The sequence below is a fragment of the Peromyscus leucopus genome, chromosome 8b, assembly GCF_004664715.2.
Source record: "Peromyscus leucopus breed LL Stock chromosome 8b, UCI_PerLeu_2.1, whole genome shotgun sequence".
NCBI classification, from domain to species: domain Eukaryota; kingdom Metazoa; phylum Chordata; class Mammalia; order Rodentia; family Cricetidae; genus Peromyscus; species Peromyscus leucopus.
In genome coordinates, this window is record NC_051086.1 from 103,906,644 (window position 1) to 103,927,150 (window position 20,507).

At 45.3% G+C, this 20,507-nt stretch overlaps 1 protein-coding gene across 1 annotated transcript in view; it reads right to left on the reverse strand.

Moving 5' to 3' along the window:
- Positions 1–20,507, reverse strand: part of LOC114688093 (E3 ubiquitin-protein ligase RNF213-like) — a 96,017-nt gene that overhangs the window by 68,518 nt on the left and 6,992 nt on the right. The window contains 6 exon segments of the mRNA XM_037201201.1: positions 9,960–10,109; positions 10,485–10,602; positions 10,604–10,659; positions 15,562–15,742; positions 17,332–17,454; positions 18,235–18,324. Coding sequence (XP_037057096.1) covers positions 9,960–10,109; positions 10,485–10,602; positions 10,604–10,659; positions 15,562–15,742; positions 17,332–17,454; positions 18,235–18,324 — 718 coding nt within the window.

Below are 20,507 nucleotides of genomic sequence, written 5' to 3' on the forward strand. Positions count from 1 at the left end.
GTGAGTTAGACGCCAGCCTGGTCTCAAAGATCCACCTGCCTCTGCCACCTGAGTTCTGGGATTAAAGGTGTGAATCACACCTGACTTGGTTTTTAAATTTACTTTATTTTGTGTGTATAAGTATTTGCCTCATGTATGTATATGTACAGTGTGAGTGCCTGGTGCCATGAGAGGCCACACGAGGGTGCTGCCCCTGGAATAGAGCAATGGAAGGTTGGGAGCCACTGTGTAGGTGCTGGGAACCAAATCTGGGGCCTCTACTAAGTCAGCAGTATGCTTTAACTGCTGAGCCATGCCGATTTCAGGGTTCTGAGGAGACCAGAGTAAGGAAAACATGCATTACAGCTGTCATTTGGATGTGGGCTTTTCACAGAAAGTTTGCAAACTTCCCTCTGTATGCATTCCACTTCCTCTTCAGTCTGAGGCCACGCCAGTATCTCAATTTGATGGAAAGTGAGGAAAGTAAAATCAGACCCCAGTACGGAAGGTTTGTGTCTGTGTATGAGCGTGTGTACACTAGTACACTGTTGTGTGCAGGTGTTTGTGCATGTCTACAGACATGGTCATGGAGGCCAGAGGACAATCTCAGTGGTTCTTCCTCAAGTGCCAATCATGGGAAATGCTCAAAGTATAGAACAAAATGAGAATGACCATTTAGAGAAACCCACAGGCAAGATTTCACATGTTTTTTTCTTCTATGCTTCATGTGGCAGAGACCCTCTGTTTCCACAATGACATTTTGTCTATGCCTTCCCGACTCAAGACAGAGAGGACATCTGTCTTGGGATCTGTCATGAATCAGCAACATCAGTGGCAGCCTTGCCCTTGGGGTCACTGATAGTCAGCTATTGCACTTAATAGCCTTGGATCTGAGTAGACTCACCAGCTTACTGGGCAGGTCCTGGTCATTGTCCAGGGCCCTCCACAGTTCCTGCAGATGATGCATGAACTCACAGAAATCTGCACCCGAGTCCATCTTGTACAGCAGGGAAGCATAACCCTGCACGGCATCATGGAAACAGGCCACCCGGTCCACGTCGATGTCGTTCTCCCCCGCCGAGATGGAGGCCAGGTCCACAAACACCTTGAGTTCATTGATGTCTTGAGAGGAGCAGAGGGAGGTCAGCACATGACCATGCTGAATTTGGGGCAGTAATCCTAAGTGAAGCTATAATCGGACACCAAGCTAGTGTCTTGGTTTGACCCGCTCCCTGTTTTTGCTAAGAATGTGAAAATATCATCTATTGACTGATATCTAACCTCTATCAGACAACAGTGTTCCAGGCATCATACTAGGCTTGCTGTGCACCTTATAGCCTTGAATCTACCACAAACATCACTTAAACTACCTAAAGACCTAGGCTCCGCTAGAAGAATATGTGGACAGTGAGAAAACTGAGATAGCTCTCCACAGGCTTGACCACTCAACAGATATGCATGGAAACCTTCATGGGGAGTTACAGACCACCCCTCTGGGAAAGTATCCTGTGGAAGAAAAGGTTAAATGGGGAGGGGAATTCACAATCATCTGAAATTCCAGCTCCAGGGGATCTAACAACTTTTTCTTGCCTTCTAGGTACCATGGATGATGTGGGTGCACAGATACACATCGAGGAAAACACCCATACACAAAAATAAAAATAAAATTATTTAAATAAAACAATAAAAAGACACTGGTAGTGGTGGTGTATGTCTTTAATCCCAGCACTTGGGAGGCAGAGGCAGGCAGATCTCTGTGAGTTCCGGGCCAGCCACGTCTACAGAGCGAATTCCAGGACAGCTAGAACTGTTATATAGAAACCTAGTCTCAGAAAACCAATAAATAAATAAATTAAAATAAAAAGACTGGCCATATGGCTCGATGGTTAAGAGCAATTGTTGGCCTTACAGGGTATCTAGGTTCCATTCCCAGCACCCACGTGGTGGCTTTCAACCAATTGTCATCTCAGTTCCAGGGGATCTGACACCCTCTTTAGGCCTACACAAGCACCAGACACATACGCGGCACACATACATACATGAAGATAAAACACTATTAACATACAAAACAATAAAATAAATAAAAAGGCAATAAAGGAGGCTGGGTTTGTACAAAATGACCTTCAGCTATTCACAGCAAGCAACCTTAGTATACAGGAGCAGCAAAGGAAAAGTTTCTACACATAACCTGAGAGACGTCATTGGAACAAAATAACCCCCAGTGAATGAGACAGACTCTGCCCCTTTGCCTCAAGAAGGCAAGGAGCAACTTTCCTGGCCTTAGTACAACCTCAAGTACCAGAACCTCACAGAGGACCATCTGGCGCCACCTGCAGGACCCAGGCAAGCCTAAGGGGCTGGCCATACCTTCCAGGGCCTCATGCAGCCAGCCTACAAGCTCCCCCTGCCTGGAGAGTTCCTCCAGGCAGCGGTGGCGGGGCTCACTGATGTCTTGGAGCAGCTTCTTGGCCTGGATGAACTCTGGGCTGATCTGCTTCAGTTTCTCACGAAGAAAGCTCTCAGAGGAATCCGCCTGGAAGATGAAGTTCAGTATGTAGTGGCACTAGTTAGCCAAGCCTAGTCTTCAGGAAGCCACCACCCATAGCAAGGGCAAGGCTCACTTTAATGGGGGACAATCCTCCACTGTTCGTCCACCTCCTGCCCTCCCTAACCTCCCACTCCACACCAAGCTTACATGGTCTCTGAAATCTGTCCCTCCCCATAGCACTACCAGATCTCTCTCTCTGTATATATATTTTTCTATTTTACTGGTCAAGGAATATGATGGCACATACCTCTTATTTCAGCACTTAGATGTTACAGGAATTATATGATAGGATAAAAGGGTAGGTTATTAAATTGACATTCAAATTAAAAAGGCAAATATCAGTTTTAAATAATTCACATTGGTATGGAATCTTGTATATTGATATAGAATAACATTACTTTTGTTACACTGTATATATGTTTCTATTTCTGTTTAGGATGTTTTGTATATTGATACAAATTTAAGGTTATTGTTATACTGTATATATGTTTCTACTTCTGTTTAAAATATTTTTGTGTATTGTTACAAATTTAAGATCATTGTCCTGATACTATACTACATTATTGCTTAAGGTATTACTATACAGCTCATACCTATACAGCTTGTTTATTTATGCAATGTAAAGTTTAAAAAGCTACATAGGATAATAAAACTACATAGGATAATAAAGAATTACAGGTTAATAGTCACCTACATTTATCAAACTTATAGTCATGTTAGTTAGGTTTTCTAGTATACAGAGATATGTTTCAAATAGATAGGTGATCTTCAAACATTTAAAGACCTACAGAATATGGCATTTAAAATGTTTTAATAACTTAGACTTTTCTTGACACAAGACAAGTCTGCTCCTGGTTGCAATGATTTACTTCTAAAGAGGATGATGGACACTGAAGACACTCCATATAGAGTTTGCTTTCTTTGTGGCACAGGTTGGCCTATAGGACAAGAAACTGCCCTTGCCTCCACTGCTGACAAATAAGTACACTGTCCAATATGGACAAGCAGGAAACAAAGAAAAATGATGGCCAAACTTCGACAAGACAGGGTTGGACAGTCCTTCAAAATTCCTGCTTCTGAAAAAGCTCTGTCAGATATTCTAGGCCTGTAGGCCAAAGATGGATGTCCCAATATTGCAGAAGAACCTTTGGGTGACTGTCCAGGTAGCCAGCTGTTTCTGTCATTTTCTTACTTTTTTTTTTTTTTTTTTTTTTTGGAAGTCGTTTGTTTGAATTTCCTGCTTTACTCGGGTCATACTATTTTCCTTCTCAGGTCTTTGATAGGGTTAAAGACTAGACAGTTATAGTTACAGTTCTCCTGAATCTTAGCAAAGGACATATTAGGTACAAAACTTTAGACTATTCAGGAGAGGATGGCTATTGGAATAATCTCTCTATAATTTGCAAGCTTGCTTACACGCTGGATATTTAGAATGTATTTCTTTCTTAATAATTTGTTCTTTTTTTCTGAGACAGGGTTTTCTATGTGTAAGTTTTGGTGCCTGTCCTGGATCTCGCTCTGTAGACCAGGCTGGCCTCAAACTCACAGAGATCTGGCCTGGCTCTGCCTCACCAGTTTGGGATTAAAGGCGTGCGCCACCACTGCCCGCGACTAATAATGTTCTTGTTGTATGTAGTTTCATTTTTGTTAAGATTATTACCTTTCCTTTATTCTGGACTTTGATGATAATTCTTATTGTATGTATTTTAATTATGTTAGGGTTAGGATCTTTCCTTCTTAATTAGACAAAAAGGGGGAAATGTTACAAGCATTCTGTTGTAAGTCCACTAGCCAATTGAAAGGAGCCTTTTTGGTTCAAGAGAAGGGATTTTCATTGGAAATGGAGATGACTGAAAGAAAAGGTGGGCTGGGGAATGCACCAGCCTTTTGGAAGGAGGAATAAGCAATGAGTGACAGAGCAGAGGGGCTGGTGACTTGGCTGAGATTCCCCATTCTGTCTGGTGAAAATTGGGCATGGATTATGCTTGATAATGAATGGTAAGTAATCATTTGACTTCCATTAGCACTTGGAGGCAGAGGCAAGTGAATCTCTGTGAGTTCAAGGCCAGCCTGGTCTACAGAGCAACAGCCAGGACACAGAGAAACCCTGTCTCAAAATGGAAACAAAAGACTTCCCATCTTAGCTGCCAGGGGTGATGGGTCACTTGCTGCTGCCTAGACCTGCAATGGCCTCTGGGACAGGTGGCCTTCCTTCATTCTGAGATCAGAGCCATTATTAAAGAACATGGCAAAAGAGTCATGAATTTGAAAGACAGCAAGAAGTACACAGGAGAGTTTGAAAAGGGGAGAAATGAGTAATAATAATCTCAAAAATAAAAAAAATTAAAAAAAAAAAGAATGTGGCCTCCTCTTCTTGAATTGCTGATCCCCTGATGGATGGATGACCTGAAACTCACTGGCTCAGGAGCTACCACATTACTCAAGGAGAAAGCTTTGCTGTCCATCTTCTTCCCATCCCCCACACCATCCAGCTGCTTCATCAACACCCATAACCCCCCAAGTCAGAAGCCCTGAGCTCTCAAGAACACTCAGGTTGGCAGGAGTGGGTAGCCATTCCAGCTTTGATCTGGAAGTTCCAACGCCCATTGAGGCTTCAGCAACTGTCATGCCTACAAGGCAGGGCCGAGGGAGGCACCTGGAGACCTGAGATCCAGATGGGCAAGCACACTCTCTGTTCCTGGACCCTGAACGGTGGAGGTGGACCAAGCAGAGCTCCAGAGAACACCGCTGGATTGTGATACACCTTCCCCAGACCCCGCGACCTACCTATCCCTTCATTTGTAAGTTATCCACTAAATAAATCTTCCTTTTAACTACGTGGAGTGGCCTTAATAATTTCACCAATAGTTTGCCCTCACCCCTCAGGAGAGCCAGCAAACCACTTACAAAGTTAGCAACGTGTCAAGAACACTGAAGTCACCAGTCACGCCCAAAGTGCTTCGGACCTGAAAGATGACCTTGGCAGAGCTGACGGCCTGGTGCAGACTATGGTATTCTTTGATCTGCCCAACACGCTCTGAGATCCAACCTTTTTGGTCCTGGGGTCCACGTGTGCACATGGACTTTAGGTCAATAGTCAGCTCATCATATTTATCTACAAAGTCTCTTGAAGATGACATCAACTTCAGCAAAGGTGATCTCTCCAGACTTCATGTTCTCATAGAGCCTTTGGAATTTCTCGTAAGCAGGGGTAGTACAGGCATTCACAGGCGTCTGGGAGCAAAAGCTTCAACTCTCTGTGGTCCTGATTCAGAGTACTCAGCGACTCTGCCGTCTCTTGCCAGAAAACTTGGAAGATGTGGCTGTCTTTTAGGGAGTCTAGCTTGCTTGCAATTTCTCGGATCTCAGGGTTCGGGAAGTAATGTGTCTTCCTTTTGGGGGATGAGGAGCCAGTAGCTTTATCACGACTTCATTGAGTTTCTTATTGCTGAGGTCTGAGAGTGTATTGCTTCAATATTTCCAAACTCCACTGTGGAAACCAGAATGAAAGGTTGGGTGTTAAACCTCTTTTCTTGTATTTCTTACCCCCTTTCCCTTAATATTTTTGAGATGGGGTTTCTCTGTGTACTCCTGGCTGTCCTAGAACTTGCTTTATAGACCAGCTGCCTCTGCCTCTCTTACTGGGTTAAAGGCATGTGCCACCACTGCCTGGCGTCACTTCTCTTTCTTAGTGAGGTAAGAAGATCTGAACATGTAGCCGGGCTAGCCTTCAACTAATCATCCTCCTGCCTCAACCTCCTAACGGCTGGGATTGTGGATCTGTACCCGCAGAGGCAGGACTAGAGTTCTTTCCTCGGCCCTGGGGACAGAACCTACCGCCCTGCAGCATTAGACAAGTGCTGTGACCACTGGGCCCCGTCCTTCTCCAGTCGTTTCTCTAAGAAAACTCAACACTAACATTTGGGTTATTTTCTCCATAAAACACACATCTTTCCTCCCCCCCACCCTGGTTTTGTTTGTCAGTTTTCACAAGAAGGAAAACATTGTAAACTCCGGGAACGAGGTCAGTTGGGAAACATACACCTATGTCTCATTTCCCTTCTAAAGCGCACACTAATTATATAAATAGAAATTGTATCTTTAAGGTCAGAAACTGACCAGATGCAGATGGATCTCTGTGAGTCTGGGGGTAGCCTGATCTACAGAGCATCCAGTGAGGGCAAGTATGTCACACACAAAGAAGCAGTAACCAGGACTGGCCCAGGCTTCCCAGCAGCACCAGAGAGATGGCCAGGAGTGACACTTGGTTCCTAGGCCGTGACTCACAACCTTCCCTCTGTTCCCAGACGAGCAATGCACGAGAACTGGGCAGACGTGCATCCACTCAGACAACGGTGAGCTCCTCTGACTCCGTCTCAGGAAGGTAGCTAAGCTGTGAGTGCCAAATTCCGAGTCAGAGCAAGAGGACGGCGACATCGATGGGAAACACACTCAGGAGGAGGCACTGGATGGACCAGCAGGGTGAAAGAGCAAGCCCAGGGCTCCCTCACCCATCTAGTGATGATGAGGATGAGTGTGGGAGCCCGTTCTCGAGTTCCTCGTGGCTTTACCCAGTAGGTCCACATGGAGGATGATTAGGACCACGGGTCTGAGTGCAGGTGTCTGAGATGCTCTGCACTTGGCTGTGCTGGAGAGGAGGTCTTTTGCTCCATCCCTTGGCATCTCTATAAAAACCCTGGGCCAGAGACAATCGGGGCCCGTTGGAATAGGTTCCAGGCCCTCTCGAGGCTATCCTTTATTTTCTATCTGTTTATCTCTGCGATATTCTCCGCAATAAATCCTTCTATCTAATATTTCCTGATGATTGCACTCAAGAAAACTCTGGGGAACTGTGGGGGTGGTGGGTAAACGCCCCACAGAATGGCGCCTGAACAGGGACTAAAGAAAAAAGAAAAAAAGGGACTAAAGAAAAAAAGGGGGAACAAAAAAAAGGGGGGACTAAAGACAAATGAACAGGGACTAAAGACAAAGTAATAGGGACTAAAGATAAAGGGAAATAATAGTTTTATTACAGAGTTTTTGGTGAAAGTGCTGTCAGCCCTGCCAGTGGAAAGGCATGCGGTGTTATGGAAAAAATATATTTTTCTGGGAGGCAGGGGTTTTATCCTCAAGAGAAAAGGAAAGCGGACTGGAAGGATGTCCGATGCTGCAGCGAAATTCTTTTCTGTCAAAATTTTCTATCTTCTATCCCTTTCTCAGTTTCTATCTGTGAAAAATAAGTATAAGGTATAGGGTAGTAATATAGTGTAGGAAAAACTTAGAAGTGTAAGCTTGTGTAGGAAAAAATAAGTAAGGCAACTAGACAGAAAAACTCTTCAATTTTCTAACTTTGTGGGCTATGAAAGCAAACAGGGGGAAAAATTTTTCTTTGGGCTTTACAGGTAGTAAAAAAAAAAAGCTCTTCTCTGAGCTTATGGGGAAGAAAAAGTTTCCTATGGAAGCTTTTGACCAGGGGACAGCTGAAATGCTAAGTCCAAGTGGCAGGAGAAAGTGATTTCTCCCTGAGGCAAAAATGGGGGTGTAAGAAGTCAAAGTTTAAAGTTGGGAAGTTTTGGGAAAAGTTGGTCTTTCTCTCTTGGGGAAAAAAAATCTTTCTCTTAAACTAAAAGCTTTTCTTGGAAAATTTGGGGGGAAAATCTCTCTAAAAAGCCTTAATCTTTCTCAAAAGCTCTTAAACTTAAAAACTAAAGCCTTTAACTTTCTCAGAAGGACAAAAATTAGAATCACCTGAAGATATTAGTATGGGACCACCTGTGATTAGCTCTAAGGGAAAACAACAAACCTCTTAAGACAGTTCTGTTTCAAGCTTTAAAATTCATCCCTGCAATGCAGGAGGCAGGAACAAGTTTCTGAAAACCTCTTCTAAGCTCTGTCTCTTCAAGCTAGTAAAAGACAGTGGGTCAGAGTACCCTGAGGGAAACGCTTGGGACAATGTGGGTAAAGAGCTACAGAGAGCCCAAAAGGGTAGGAAACTTTACTGGAGAAAAGCAAAAAAGCCAAGCTTTTCAGTTACAGGGAGCTGAGGCATCAAGGGGTTTTGTCTGAGCTTTTCAGAATGAAAAGGTGCTCCTAATCGTCCTAATGCAAAACAAAGATCCCCTGAAGCAATGCAAACTGTTAGCATCGTATCCTCACTTCTGACCAAAAACCCAGAGGCCACTGGCCAGCTTGGAGTACATTTCAGGGATACTAGGGTTCCTGCAGTTGTAAACTTTCTGAAGCACAGAGCTGAGACAGGAAGGTGCAGGACCCAGGGGAAGATTGCTAGTGAACAAACAAAGCTAAAGCCGGTGGGAACGGCACAGTTGTCCACTTTCCTACAAGTCCCTGGTTGATAGGTCCACAGCTGCAGAAAGAAATCTGAGAAAAGCTTCCTGTCAGAGAAAGGACCTTTCTGGGAAAACAGTAAAGCTGAACTGTGTCTGAAGCAGTTGTGCTGCCGAGTCAGAACACTGTCTGGGGAAAGAGCCCAGCCAGGGCAGAACTATCCAGGAGCTTTCTTTTCTGTCAGAGAAAGCATCTCTTTGAGAAAAGCTTTGTTTCAACTGACTCCCTGAGATGAGGGAGTGTAACCCTGAGGGGTGATTGCCTCTGGCATAAGCTCTGTCCTTGAGCACCCAGACAAGCAAATGCAACCCACTGGGGGACTAGGCCAGGTGAAGGCCTGATGAGGCAAAACACCTGTCCAATGGGAGTTTAGAAATGGCAAAAACCTCCCTTGTTAGATTATCAGTCTGTACACAAACCACACAGACCCCGAAAACAGAAACGGACCCCATCTTGGGAGTCAACAGATAGTTGTAGCACATAAAAGTCAGAGAGATGCTGGCAGGCATGGACGTGGAGACAGAGGTGATGCTGATTCCCTCAGGCAAACACAAGTGAACTTGGATTAAAAATTTTTTGATCCCTGGAACCCATATAAATGTCAGGTGACTATGGCAGCCGGAATGTATTTCTAGCCTGGGGAGGCAGGGATGGAGGAATCCCCAGAGCAAACTGACTAGCAAGGCTAGACACATCAGCAAGCTCTGGGTTTGATTGAGAGAACCTGTCTCACTGAATAACGTGAAAAAAGGTAGTGGCGGTGTACACCTTTGATCCCAGTGCTGGAGAGGCAGAGGCAGGAGGATATCTTTCAGTTCCAGGCCAGCCTGGTCCACAGAGGACAACCATGGCTGTTACATAGAGACACCCAGTCTCAACAATAACAAAAACAACAACATGAATAAGGTGAAAGAGGTCTCAAGAATGCATCCCATATCAACCCTGGGCCTCCACAAGCACACGCACAGACATATACTTATGTGCCCACCCCAGCTCTGCCCCTGTGCCCACCCGCCCTGCACCTTCCTCGGCCCCTCCCCAAGACCCCTCGGTTCTTCAGTACCACTCCTGGGTGCCCACCCACCTTGAACGAGGTGTTTCACTCTCCCAAACTGTCTCAGGAGACTCTCCACGTATCTCTTTTCTCGCTTGAGGAACTGCAGATCATCCTCTCTCCTCTCCAGCAAGTCCTTCAAATCACAGGCCTTCTCTTGGAGTGGCAGCCGTATTCTGTCTGAAAAGCAATTTGACAGCTCACACAATCCCGCTTGCCTTCCATGTAGCCGCTTTCTGCTGCCTCGCTCTGCACACGCTCCATGGTCAGGGCGATAAGGAGGGACCAGGAAGACGCCGGCCCAGCCAGTCTATGAGGACGGTGGAGCCATGTGCTCGGCAGCATGGAAAAGAGCAAGCTCTTACTGCCCTCATTCTACTGCCTTCTCGGGATGTTCCTCAGAATAATAAAGCACAGCTTCTCAACTTGCTGACAAGAACTGCTGGCGGTTACAAAGCCCAGAAACACATCCTGCCCGCAAAATGCCATATCCAAGCTTTCTCCCTCTTGAAGAGGCTCAGCAGCCTGAAGGTGGTATCTCAACTTCATACTTACTTAAGTTCCAGATTTCAACAAACTGACTCCTGTGCTCAAGGATCAACTCCAGCTGCCCAACCGCAATGGTGCCATTCTCGAGTTCCTCTGCAACCTTTTGGAATACAGACTCAGCCCCTGGCCATCAGCTGCTTGCCTTCCCCTGTGATGTGTTCTAAGATTTTCTCATTGGTTCCTGATCAGAGAGAGCACATAGGTCAGAGCCTGGGTCTGCTGACCCCATCTGTTCCCACCACGCATCCCTGATGACTCTTCATGGTACAGCAGCAGTCGGCAATGTTTTCATGTGACACACTTGACTAGTGCATGGCTTCAGGTTCGCATGTCCTGCCCACCATGCCCTGCGGTAGTGTACTGTGTGAAACTGACAATCAATTTAGATGGCAAGATTTTCAATACACTTACTTTTAACCCCTCAGAGAATCTCTCTACTGGTGTCATTAGATTTGTGTTAAGAGCATGTTTATCTGTATCATCGAAAACAAAGTAGCCTTATCCATCATTGTAGATCATAAAACAACTGGGCATAGTGGCACGCGCCTTTAATCCCAGTACTCTGGAGGCAGAGACAAGCAGATCTGTTAGTTCGAGGCCACCAAGGTCTACACAGCAAACTCTAGACCAGGCAAGGCTACATGGTGAGACTCAGTCTCAGAAAAAACAACACACGAACAAACTGAGATGCTAAAGAAAGCCTGGTGGCTCCGCACATGGAAATTATTCCATGATGCAAATAGAACTCAGCTGTTGAGCAATGGGAAGACAGGGAGGAGCTTCAAATGCAAATCGCTATGAAACAGGCAGTCTAAGGCCACACTCGTTAGAGATTCCAATATGGGATCATCCAGAAAACAAAACCACAGGGCAGGGCGTAAGGAGAGGGCTACAGATCCTCGGGGCACTGAGTTCATTGTGTTGACTGTGATGCCCAAGCATGCCATCATACATCTATTAGAACCTAGAGAACACTTAAGAACCCAGACTTAACAGTATGCCAGCACTGACCAGCTCACACACCCACACACTCCAGAGCATGGGTGCTGGGGAGCTGTGTGGGAGCTATGTTTTCTGATGAATTTTTCTAGACAATGTATTAATGAAAATACAGACACGTGATACTCCCAAGCTAGCTAAGAGCAGAGGCATGTGGCACCCACATCAGCAGCCACACTTTGGCTTCACCCCCCACAAGCTGTTAGGGCCTCCTTTTTGGGCTCACCAATGAGAATGAGAATTCCAGCCTCACCTGGGCTTTTAGTTCCAAACCTGGCACATTCCTGCTACAAGATCTGAACAAAGCAGCTCACACAAGACACATGAGAGATTTCAGGGAAGACATAGCACTTGGCGCTGTGTATGCTGGGAGGACCAGGTGGGAGGGACTTCCTGTTCTGTTAATTAATCAGTACTGTTCTCAAGGTAAGGGCTCTGAAGGCCGTGTGTGTGTGTGTGTGTGTGTGTGTGTGTGTGTGTGTGTGTGTATAGGTGTGCACTCTCGAATGCATGTGTAGGCAGTCCATGCATAGAAACCAGGTCTCTCTCTGAACCTGAAGCTTGACTCAGAGCTGGAAGCCCAGGGATCCTCTGTCTCTGTCTCCTACCCTGCTGGGCCTCCTCCCCAGCTCTTGGCCCATCTCCTCAGCCCAACTTTAGTTCTTGATGCTATCTGTGGACCAAAGCCAGTCAGTCATCTATGCTCTGCACTTCACATCCCCTCATCTGGAGCGTGAGGCCTTAGACTGTCAGGAGGCAGCATCAAGGACAGCATGGCTGCAGAGGGGCTAGTACCCAGCAGCACTCAGTCAACTCTGACTTTGGTCTTCTTCAAGATGCCCATCCCTGTCTAGGTCCCTCCATCCAAGCTACTTCCTTTATTAGTACAGGCCAGCTGAATGTCAGGTGTTGTGGATATCGCTCTGTATAAATAAAGTACTGATTGGCCAGTAGCCAGGCAGGAAGTATAGGCGGGACAAGGAGAGAGGAGAATTCTGGGAAGTGGAAGGCTGAGTCAGAGAGATGCTGCCAGCCGCCACCATGAAAAGATGTTAAGATACCAGTAAGCCACAAGCCATGTGGCAACGTATAGATTAATAGAAATGGGTTGATTTAAGATATAAGAACAGTTAGCTGATCTTGTATCCTGCCACTTTACTGAAGGAGTTTATCAGCTGTAGGAGTTCCCTGGTAGAGTTTTTGGGGTCACTTATGTATACTATCATATCATCTGCAAATAGTGAAAGTTTGACTTCTTCCTTGCCAATTTGTATCACTTTGATCTCCTTTTGTTGTCTTACTGCTCTAGCTAGAACTTCTAGTACTATATTGAATAAATATGGGGAGAGTGGACAGCCTTGTCTTGTTACTGAATTTAGTGGTATCGCTTTGAGTTTCTCTCCATTTAATTTGATGTTTGCTGTTGGCTTGCTATAAATTGCTTTTATTATGTTTAGAAATGTTCCTTGTATTCCTGATCTTTCTAAGACCTTTATCATGAAGGGGTGTTGGATTTTGTCAAAGGCTTTTTCAGCATCTAAGGAGATGATCATGTGGTTTTTTTCTTTCAGTTTGTTTATATGGTGTATTACATTGACTGATTTTCATATGTTGAACCATCCTTGCATCGGGGGATGAATCCTACTTGGTCGTGATGGATGATTGTTATGATGTATTCTTGGATTCAGTTTGCCAATATTTTGTTGAGTATTTTTGCATCAATGCTCATGAGGGAGATTGGTCTGTAGTTCTCTTTCTTTGTTGCATATTTGTGTGATTTGGGTATTGGGGTAATTGTAGCCTCATAAAAAGAGTTTGGTAGTGTTCCTTCTGTTTCTATTGTGTGGAACACTTTGAAGAGGATTGGTATTAGTTCTTCTTTGAAAGTCAGGTAGAATGCTCATGGATAGGTAGGATTAACATATTAAAGATGTCAATCTTACCAAAAGCAATCTACAGATTCAATGCAATCCCCATCAAAATCCCAACACAATTCTTCACAGACTTGGAAAGAAAAAGACTCAACTTTATATGGAAAAAAAAAAAGACCCAGGATAGCTAAAAGAATCTTATACGATAAAGCAACCGTTGGAGGCATCACCATCCCTGACCTCAAACTCTACTATAGAGCTATAGTAACAAAAACAGCTTGGTACTGGTATAAAAACCGACATAAGGACCAATGGAATCGAATTGAAGACCCTGACATTAATCCATGCACATATGAACACCTGGTTTTTGACAAAGGAGCCAAAACTATAAAATGGAAAAAAGAAAGTATCTTCAACAAATGGTGCTGGCATAACTGGATGTCAATATGTAAAAGATTACAAATAGATCCATATCTGTCACCATGCACAAAACTCAAGTCCAAGTGGATCAAAGACCTAAACATAAATCCAGTTACACTAAACTTAATAGAAAAGAAAGTAGGAAGCACTCTTGAACGAATTGGCACCGGAGACCATTTCCTAAATAAAACACCAACAGCACAGACCCTGAGCACAACAATTAATAAATGGGACCTCTCGAAACTGAGAAGCCTTTGCAGGGCAAAAGACACAGTCAATAAGACAAAAAGACAGCCGACAGAATGGGAAAAGATCTTCACCAACCCCACATCTGACAGAGGATTGATCTCCACAGTATATAAAGAACTCAAGAAACTAGACATACTGAACAGTCCAATTTAAAAATGGGCTAAAGAGCTAAACAGAGAATTCACAAAACAAGAACTACAAATGGCTGAAAGACATTTAAAGAAATGCTCAACATTCTTAATCATCAGAGAAATGCAAATCAAAAAGACTCTGAGATACCACCTTACACCTGTTAGAATGGCTACGATCAAAAACACCAATGACAACCAATGTTGGAGAGGATGTGGAGCAAAGGGAACACTCCTCCACTGTTGGTGGGAATGTAAACTTGTACAACCACTGTGGAAATCAGTATGGCGGTTTCTCAGAAAATTAGGAATCGAACTACCTCAAGACCCAGCCATCCCACTCTTGGGCATATACCCAAGGAATGCTGATTCATACCATAAAGATACATGCTCAGCTATGTTCATAGCAGCACTATTTGTAATAGCCAGAACCTGGAAACAACCTACATGCCCATCAATGGAAGAATGGATGAAAAAAATGTGGTACATATACACAATGGAGTACTACTCAGCAGAGAAAAACAATGAAAGCATGAAATTTGCAGGCAAATGGATGGAACTAGAAAAAATCATCCTGAGTGAGGTAACCCAAACCCAGAAAGACAGTCATGGTATGTACTCACTCATAGGTGGATTCTAGATATAAAATAAAGAACAATCAGACCACAACCCATAGAACCATAGAGGCTATATATATATAGCATGGAGTTCCCTAGGACGACTGTGGCTTATAATAAATTTCCATTTTACTCAATTATTGAAAAAAATAGCCAAATGAATGGAAACACATGAACTATGAACCAAAGGCTGAGGGCCCCCAGCTGGATCAGGCCCTCTGAATAGGTGAGACAGTTGATTGGCTTGATCAGTTTGGGAGGCAACTAGGCATTGGGACCAAGTCCTGTGCTCATTGTATGAGTTGGCTGTTTGAAACCTGGAGCTTATGCAGGGACACTTGGCTCAGTCTGGGAGGAAGGGACTGGACCTGCCTGGACTGAGTCTACCAGGTTGATCGCAATCCTTGGGAGAGGACTTGTCCTGGAGGAGGTGGGAATGGGGGTAGGCTGGGGGTAAGGGGAAGGTGTGGGAGGGGGGAGAATAGGGGAACATGCTGATATGTAGAACTGAATGGTATTGTAAAATTATATATATATATATATATATATATATATATATATATATATATATATATATAATACAGTTTGCTAGAAGCCTGGGATATTAGGCCAAACAGTTTAAATAACATAAGATTCTGTGTGTTTATTTTATAACTGGGCTGCAGGACTGCCTGGGCTTGGCAGGAGCTGGAGAAAAACTCTCCAGCTGAATGTCAGGTCTGGTTTTCTGTCCTGGTCTGCTCCCAAAAGCCAAGAGCATACCACCCTCATCAAGCTCCCCACAGCCACCTGCACATACCACACTGTTTGAGGAGGTGCCTCACATCTGGCCACGTAAGTAGGTATTTGAAGATCTCATCCACGTCAAACACAGCCTTCCCGTTGTGCACAGGCCAGGACTTGGTTATCACAGCGGACAAGAGAGTACCAAATTTCTGCAAATCTTGACAAGGGAGTCCCTGGAGGATACTGGTCTGAGACTATAAGAAAATGAGTAAAAAGGGGAAATGAAGTAATGTCTTATTAGTTTGTTTTAAAGTAAGAGAAATGTGAAAACTGGGTGTGGTGGTACATAACACTAATCCTAGCATTGGGAAAGGAGAGTTGTAGGCCAGCCTCGGCTACACAGAAAATACAAGGCCAGCCTGGGCTGAGCCCTTATCTTAAATGATTTTTTTCAAAAACTGTCCTTGAAGGACTGAATGTAGGTAATGAGTATGAGTTATGGAAGAAGATGCAAAGCTGATGGTCTTTGTCGTTGTGACTGTCGTGGATGTTTTTGTTTGTGGTAGTGGACAGACACATAAGAAAATCTGAGAGTGCAATTTCACCATCCAACAGGAAGCCACACCTTCCATCCCTTCTGTTCTAACCACAGACAAGTTTGCTGATTGTTGGGGTTGGTTAACTTCAGAGTGTGGTTTTATGGGGGGTTTAATTGCAACTTTTTTATAATATAGTTTTTATTTTTTAAAGTTATGCTTTCAATAATATTTCAAATCTGTTCAAAGTAGTTCACAGAGCCTCAAAAGAAAAAATGATCACTGGGGTATGAACCAATGGCTAAATGCTTGCCTAGCATGTGAGAAGTCCTGTTTCAGGCCAGAGAGATGGCACAGAGGATAAAGGTGTCTGCTGCCAACCAACAACGTGAGTCCAATCCTTGGGACCCATGTGGTGGAAGGAGAGAACCAACCCCTTGAAAGATGGCCTGTGATCTCCACGCATGTGTCCACGCCCAAACACACACAGACAGAGCACACACTCACAGACACACAGACAGACACACAGACAGACACACACACACACACACACACACACACACACACACACACACACACACACAGCAATGCTCTAATATAATAAAAGTTAATAAAAGGAAAAGTAGAAATCCTAACACCGCGTTGAGCCCTCTCATCACACACGTGACCAGCAGAGTTTGGACAAGGTGCTCAGGCGAGTCAGTAGGGCAGCACCATCTGGTCTCCACACACAGAAACGGACCTTTACCTCAGAAGGAACTCAGGTGGAAGACTCAAGGGCCTCAGTAGAGCTAAAACTACAATAACTAGGAAGCAGGTCAGTGAGTGCACCTCACACAATGTGGTTCTTTTCTCCATCACTGCACAGGCAGGAAGAACAGAAAATAGTGCAGACGGCAGCAGGGCTCATGGGGCCTGAGCTCACCTGTGAGATGGCTGGGGCAAGGCCTGTGTGAGCAGCTGTGAGGTTCTCGCTGTGTAGCCCTGGCTGGCCTAACACTCGCTACATAAATCAGGTTGGTTGTGAACTCAGAGACCACCTGCATCTGTCTCCCAAGTGCTGGCATTAAAGGAATGAGCACCACACCTGGCCTAGTAGCTGTGGTTTTGTGTGGCCTTAACAGCCCAAGGAATGGAAGCCATGCTGCCTGTCAAGGAGTTGGATGAGAACACTGGATCTCAGCCCATAGCTCTGGGCACAGAGGGGACGATCAGACCCTGTAGGGTCTCAGAACGTGCAGGCTTCAGCAGCCTTTGGCAGGCTGTCCCAGAAACCCCTGTAAACCCACACTGGAAAGACTACTGACCTGGTAGACAGAGCTCACAGCTTCAATGACACACTTCTCAAAGCTTCTGGCCACGCTGTCATGGAGTTCACCATAATGCCACTGACTGCTGCAGAAGACAGAGATCTGCAACCGGGGCTGCTCCTGTAGACAGGCAGGGGGGTGTGAGGGCTGTGGGGTACCTCACTACTATGCACCAGGGAAACATCCGGTGTCTCACTGCCCCATGATTCGAGCTTCTCTGCACACACGCTAAGCAAGTCCACAAGAACCCCCACTATGCAAGGGAACAAATGAAAATCGTTTCTGTAGCTGGGCATGGCAGCTCGTGTCTCTGGTCCCAGCACATGAGAAGCCAAGGCAGGAAGAATGCTGGAAACTTAAAGCTGGCCTGGGTGAGACCCTGTCTCAAATATTCAAACATTCAAAAAGTAAAGCCTTTTTTGTCCCACTCTGAAAAAGAGCAAAAGGGCCACATGCACTGGAGCTTGGGAAATCAGGACAAGGCAATTGTGAAAGATGAGTCATTTTCCTCCACTCCTGGTTCCCTACCAGCTCTGGAGAAAACATTCACGTCACGCAAAGGCAGATGATCCATGTCACCAGCCTCCAGTCACATAAAGAGCTTTTCTGGGTGTGGTTTTGCACCCCCCCCCTTGTTGCTGTTTTTGTAAACTGGCCAGTGCAGCGTCTGCGTGTGTGTTTCCCCATATACGGTTGGGGTCCCCATCCTGTCCCTATTCTTCTAAGGGCATCACACAACAACTTGGACATTCTTCCGAAGTCAGCAGCCAAATCAGAAACAGATATCCAAACTCATGCTTGACCCCGCCTCACCACCATTGCAGCCTTGCGCTCGGCTAAGATAGCTGGTCTCCTCTGTGTTCTTTCACCTCCCAGAACGAGGGCCCCGACCTCAGGTACCTGCTTGAGCCTCCCTTCCATGTCTCCCAGCAGCGACCTCCTCCAGCCACACTCCTCTGGGAAGTCGATGCCCACCAGCCGGCACCACAGCTGTAAGATCAAAGTGACAACCACAGGGAAGACTTCATGACCCAGGGTGGAAAAGAAGGTGGACCAGCAGGGAGGTGTTACAGATCTGTGGTCCTAGGTACTTGGGAAACTGAGGCAGGAGGGTTGAAGTCTCCAGGAGTTCAAGGCAGGCCTGGACACCATAGGAAGACCCTTTGGCAGTATGAAGGGCTGAGGGCACCAGGACAATGGGGCTCTCAGCTCTTCACTGTCTCTGGTAAATGACAGTGTTAGTGGTGAGTCAGGGCAACACGAGCCACTCTGGCCCATGCAATGCAGGGTCACCACTATCCCCCAGTTGTGTGCCTGCTCTTCCTTGGGAAAGGGTCCCCTCTAATATTTATCCTGAAAAGTTTCAAAGAGAAAAGAGTGCGAAGAACAAAACCCTTCCTTCCACTGGGGCCCAGGTGTTTCCTTTTGAACACAGAGATGGTCAGCCTCTCTCCCTCTGACACTTGGGGGTAAGGTATAGACATCACACCACCTGCCGGACACGTCCAGGCAAGCCTCTGTTTCCCTGAAGTGCGGTCCTCTCAGGGCATGAGTGTGGAGAGCAGAGATGTATGAGCTGTCCTGTGCTGTGCTGATCCACCTGTGTGCTGTTTGGCTCCACCATCCAGTCAGGATTTACGCATTTCATTTAGTGATCATGTTCTCTTTTCTAGAAAAGTGCCTTTCCTTCATTTATAATGTTGACAGTTTTGAAAGGCCGATCATTTTACAAGTTATCTTTTGATTCGTTAACAGGCCAATGATTTTTGAGGCTATCTCTTGATTTCCCTTCCTGGGATCTCATGGTTAAAATCTCTTTGGAAGAAACATAACTACATTGAGCCTCATGAAACTGTACTTGTAGGTCCCTCGTGGTCAGCTATCCACGCCTTTCCACAGCTCCCAACCAAACACCTCAGAGTGCCTCTCAGCCCGGTCAGAGTGACCATTTTCTTTTCAAGGCTGCTGGTTGGGTCAACCATGCAGAACTTGGGTCCAATTCCCCCGTTAGTGCTCTTTCCTCCTGGGATTAACATGCCATCTGCGGCAAGATCCTGGCCAGATGACCTGGCTACTTCCTTCAGCATTCCTGCTGATTCCACTGAATGGCTCTTTACTCCTGGCTACGGAGCTGTTTCTGTTGTGATTTACCCACCATTCTCCCATAAAAGAATACAAAACCGCTGGGAATGGTGGCCCATGCGTTTAATCCAGCACTCGAAGCAGAGGCAGGGGGATTCCTGTGAGCATGAGGCCAGCCTGGTCTACAGTGAGAATTCCAGGACAGTTAGGAATTAGAGAGACTCTGTCTCAAAAAGAAAAGAAAGAAAAAAAAGAAAAGAAAAAGAAAGAAAACAACCCTCCTCAAAAAAAAAAAAAAAAACAAAATCTTCTTACTTCATCTTCCATAAAAATTTATTTCAAGTACAGATTAGCCCACTCCACTTAGGCACTGATGCAGAATTAGATCATTAGAAAGCCTGCAATGTATTCTTTTCAAAACACAGAGTAATTTCAGCCTTACAGAAATGCTGCAGAGAGGTCTGGAGAGACGGCTCAGAGGTTAAGAGCACTGGCTGCTCTTCCAGAGTCCTGAGTTCAATTCCCAGCAACCACATGTGGCTCACAACCATCTGTAATGAGATCTGGTGCCCTCTGCTGGACTGCTGTCATATATGATCTATACATAATAAATAAATAAATCTTAAAAAAAGTTTCTGTTTAAAAAAAAAAGAAAAGAAAAAAGAAATGCTGCAGAGATGGCTGGAGAACTACAGGGCTCTTCCTGACTCCTGTCCTTGTCACATCTTATACAACGAGGCACAAGTGTCAGGACTGAAAAATGAACGCTGGTGGGCTACTCACTAAACCCAAGCTCTAGGCGGGGGTCTGCACCTTTTCCATTAGTTTTCTTTGGCTGTCTTAGGATGTGCCTCTCACACTTGTGTGACTGTCTTGTTAGCTGGAGACACTTCCAGACAATGAACCCAAGAACTGCCAACCCCAGTGACCAAACCCAAACCCACCTGCAGGGCCTTAGCTTCCCAGTCTTTCTGCAGGCACATTGGGCTGTTTCCCCACAAAAGAACTTCCTGGCTTACCTCTGCCTTCCATTTCCAATGACACATACACACACACACACACACACACACACACACCTCACAGCTCCAAGC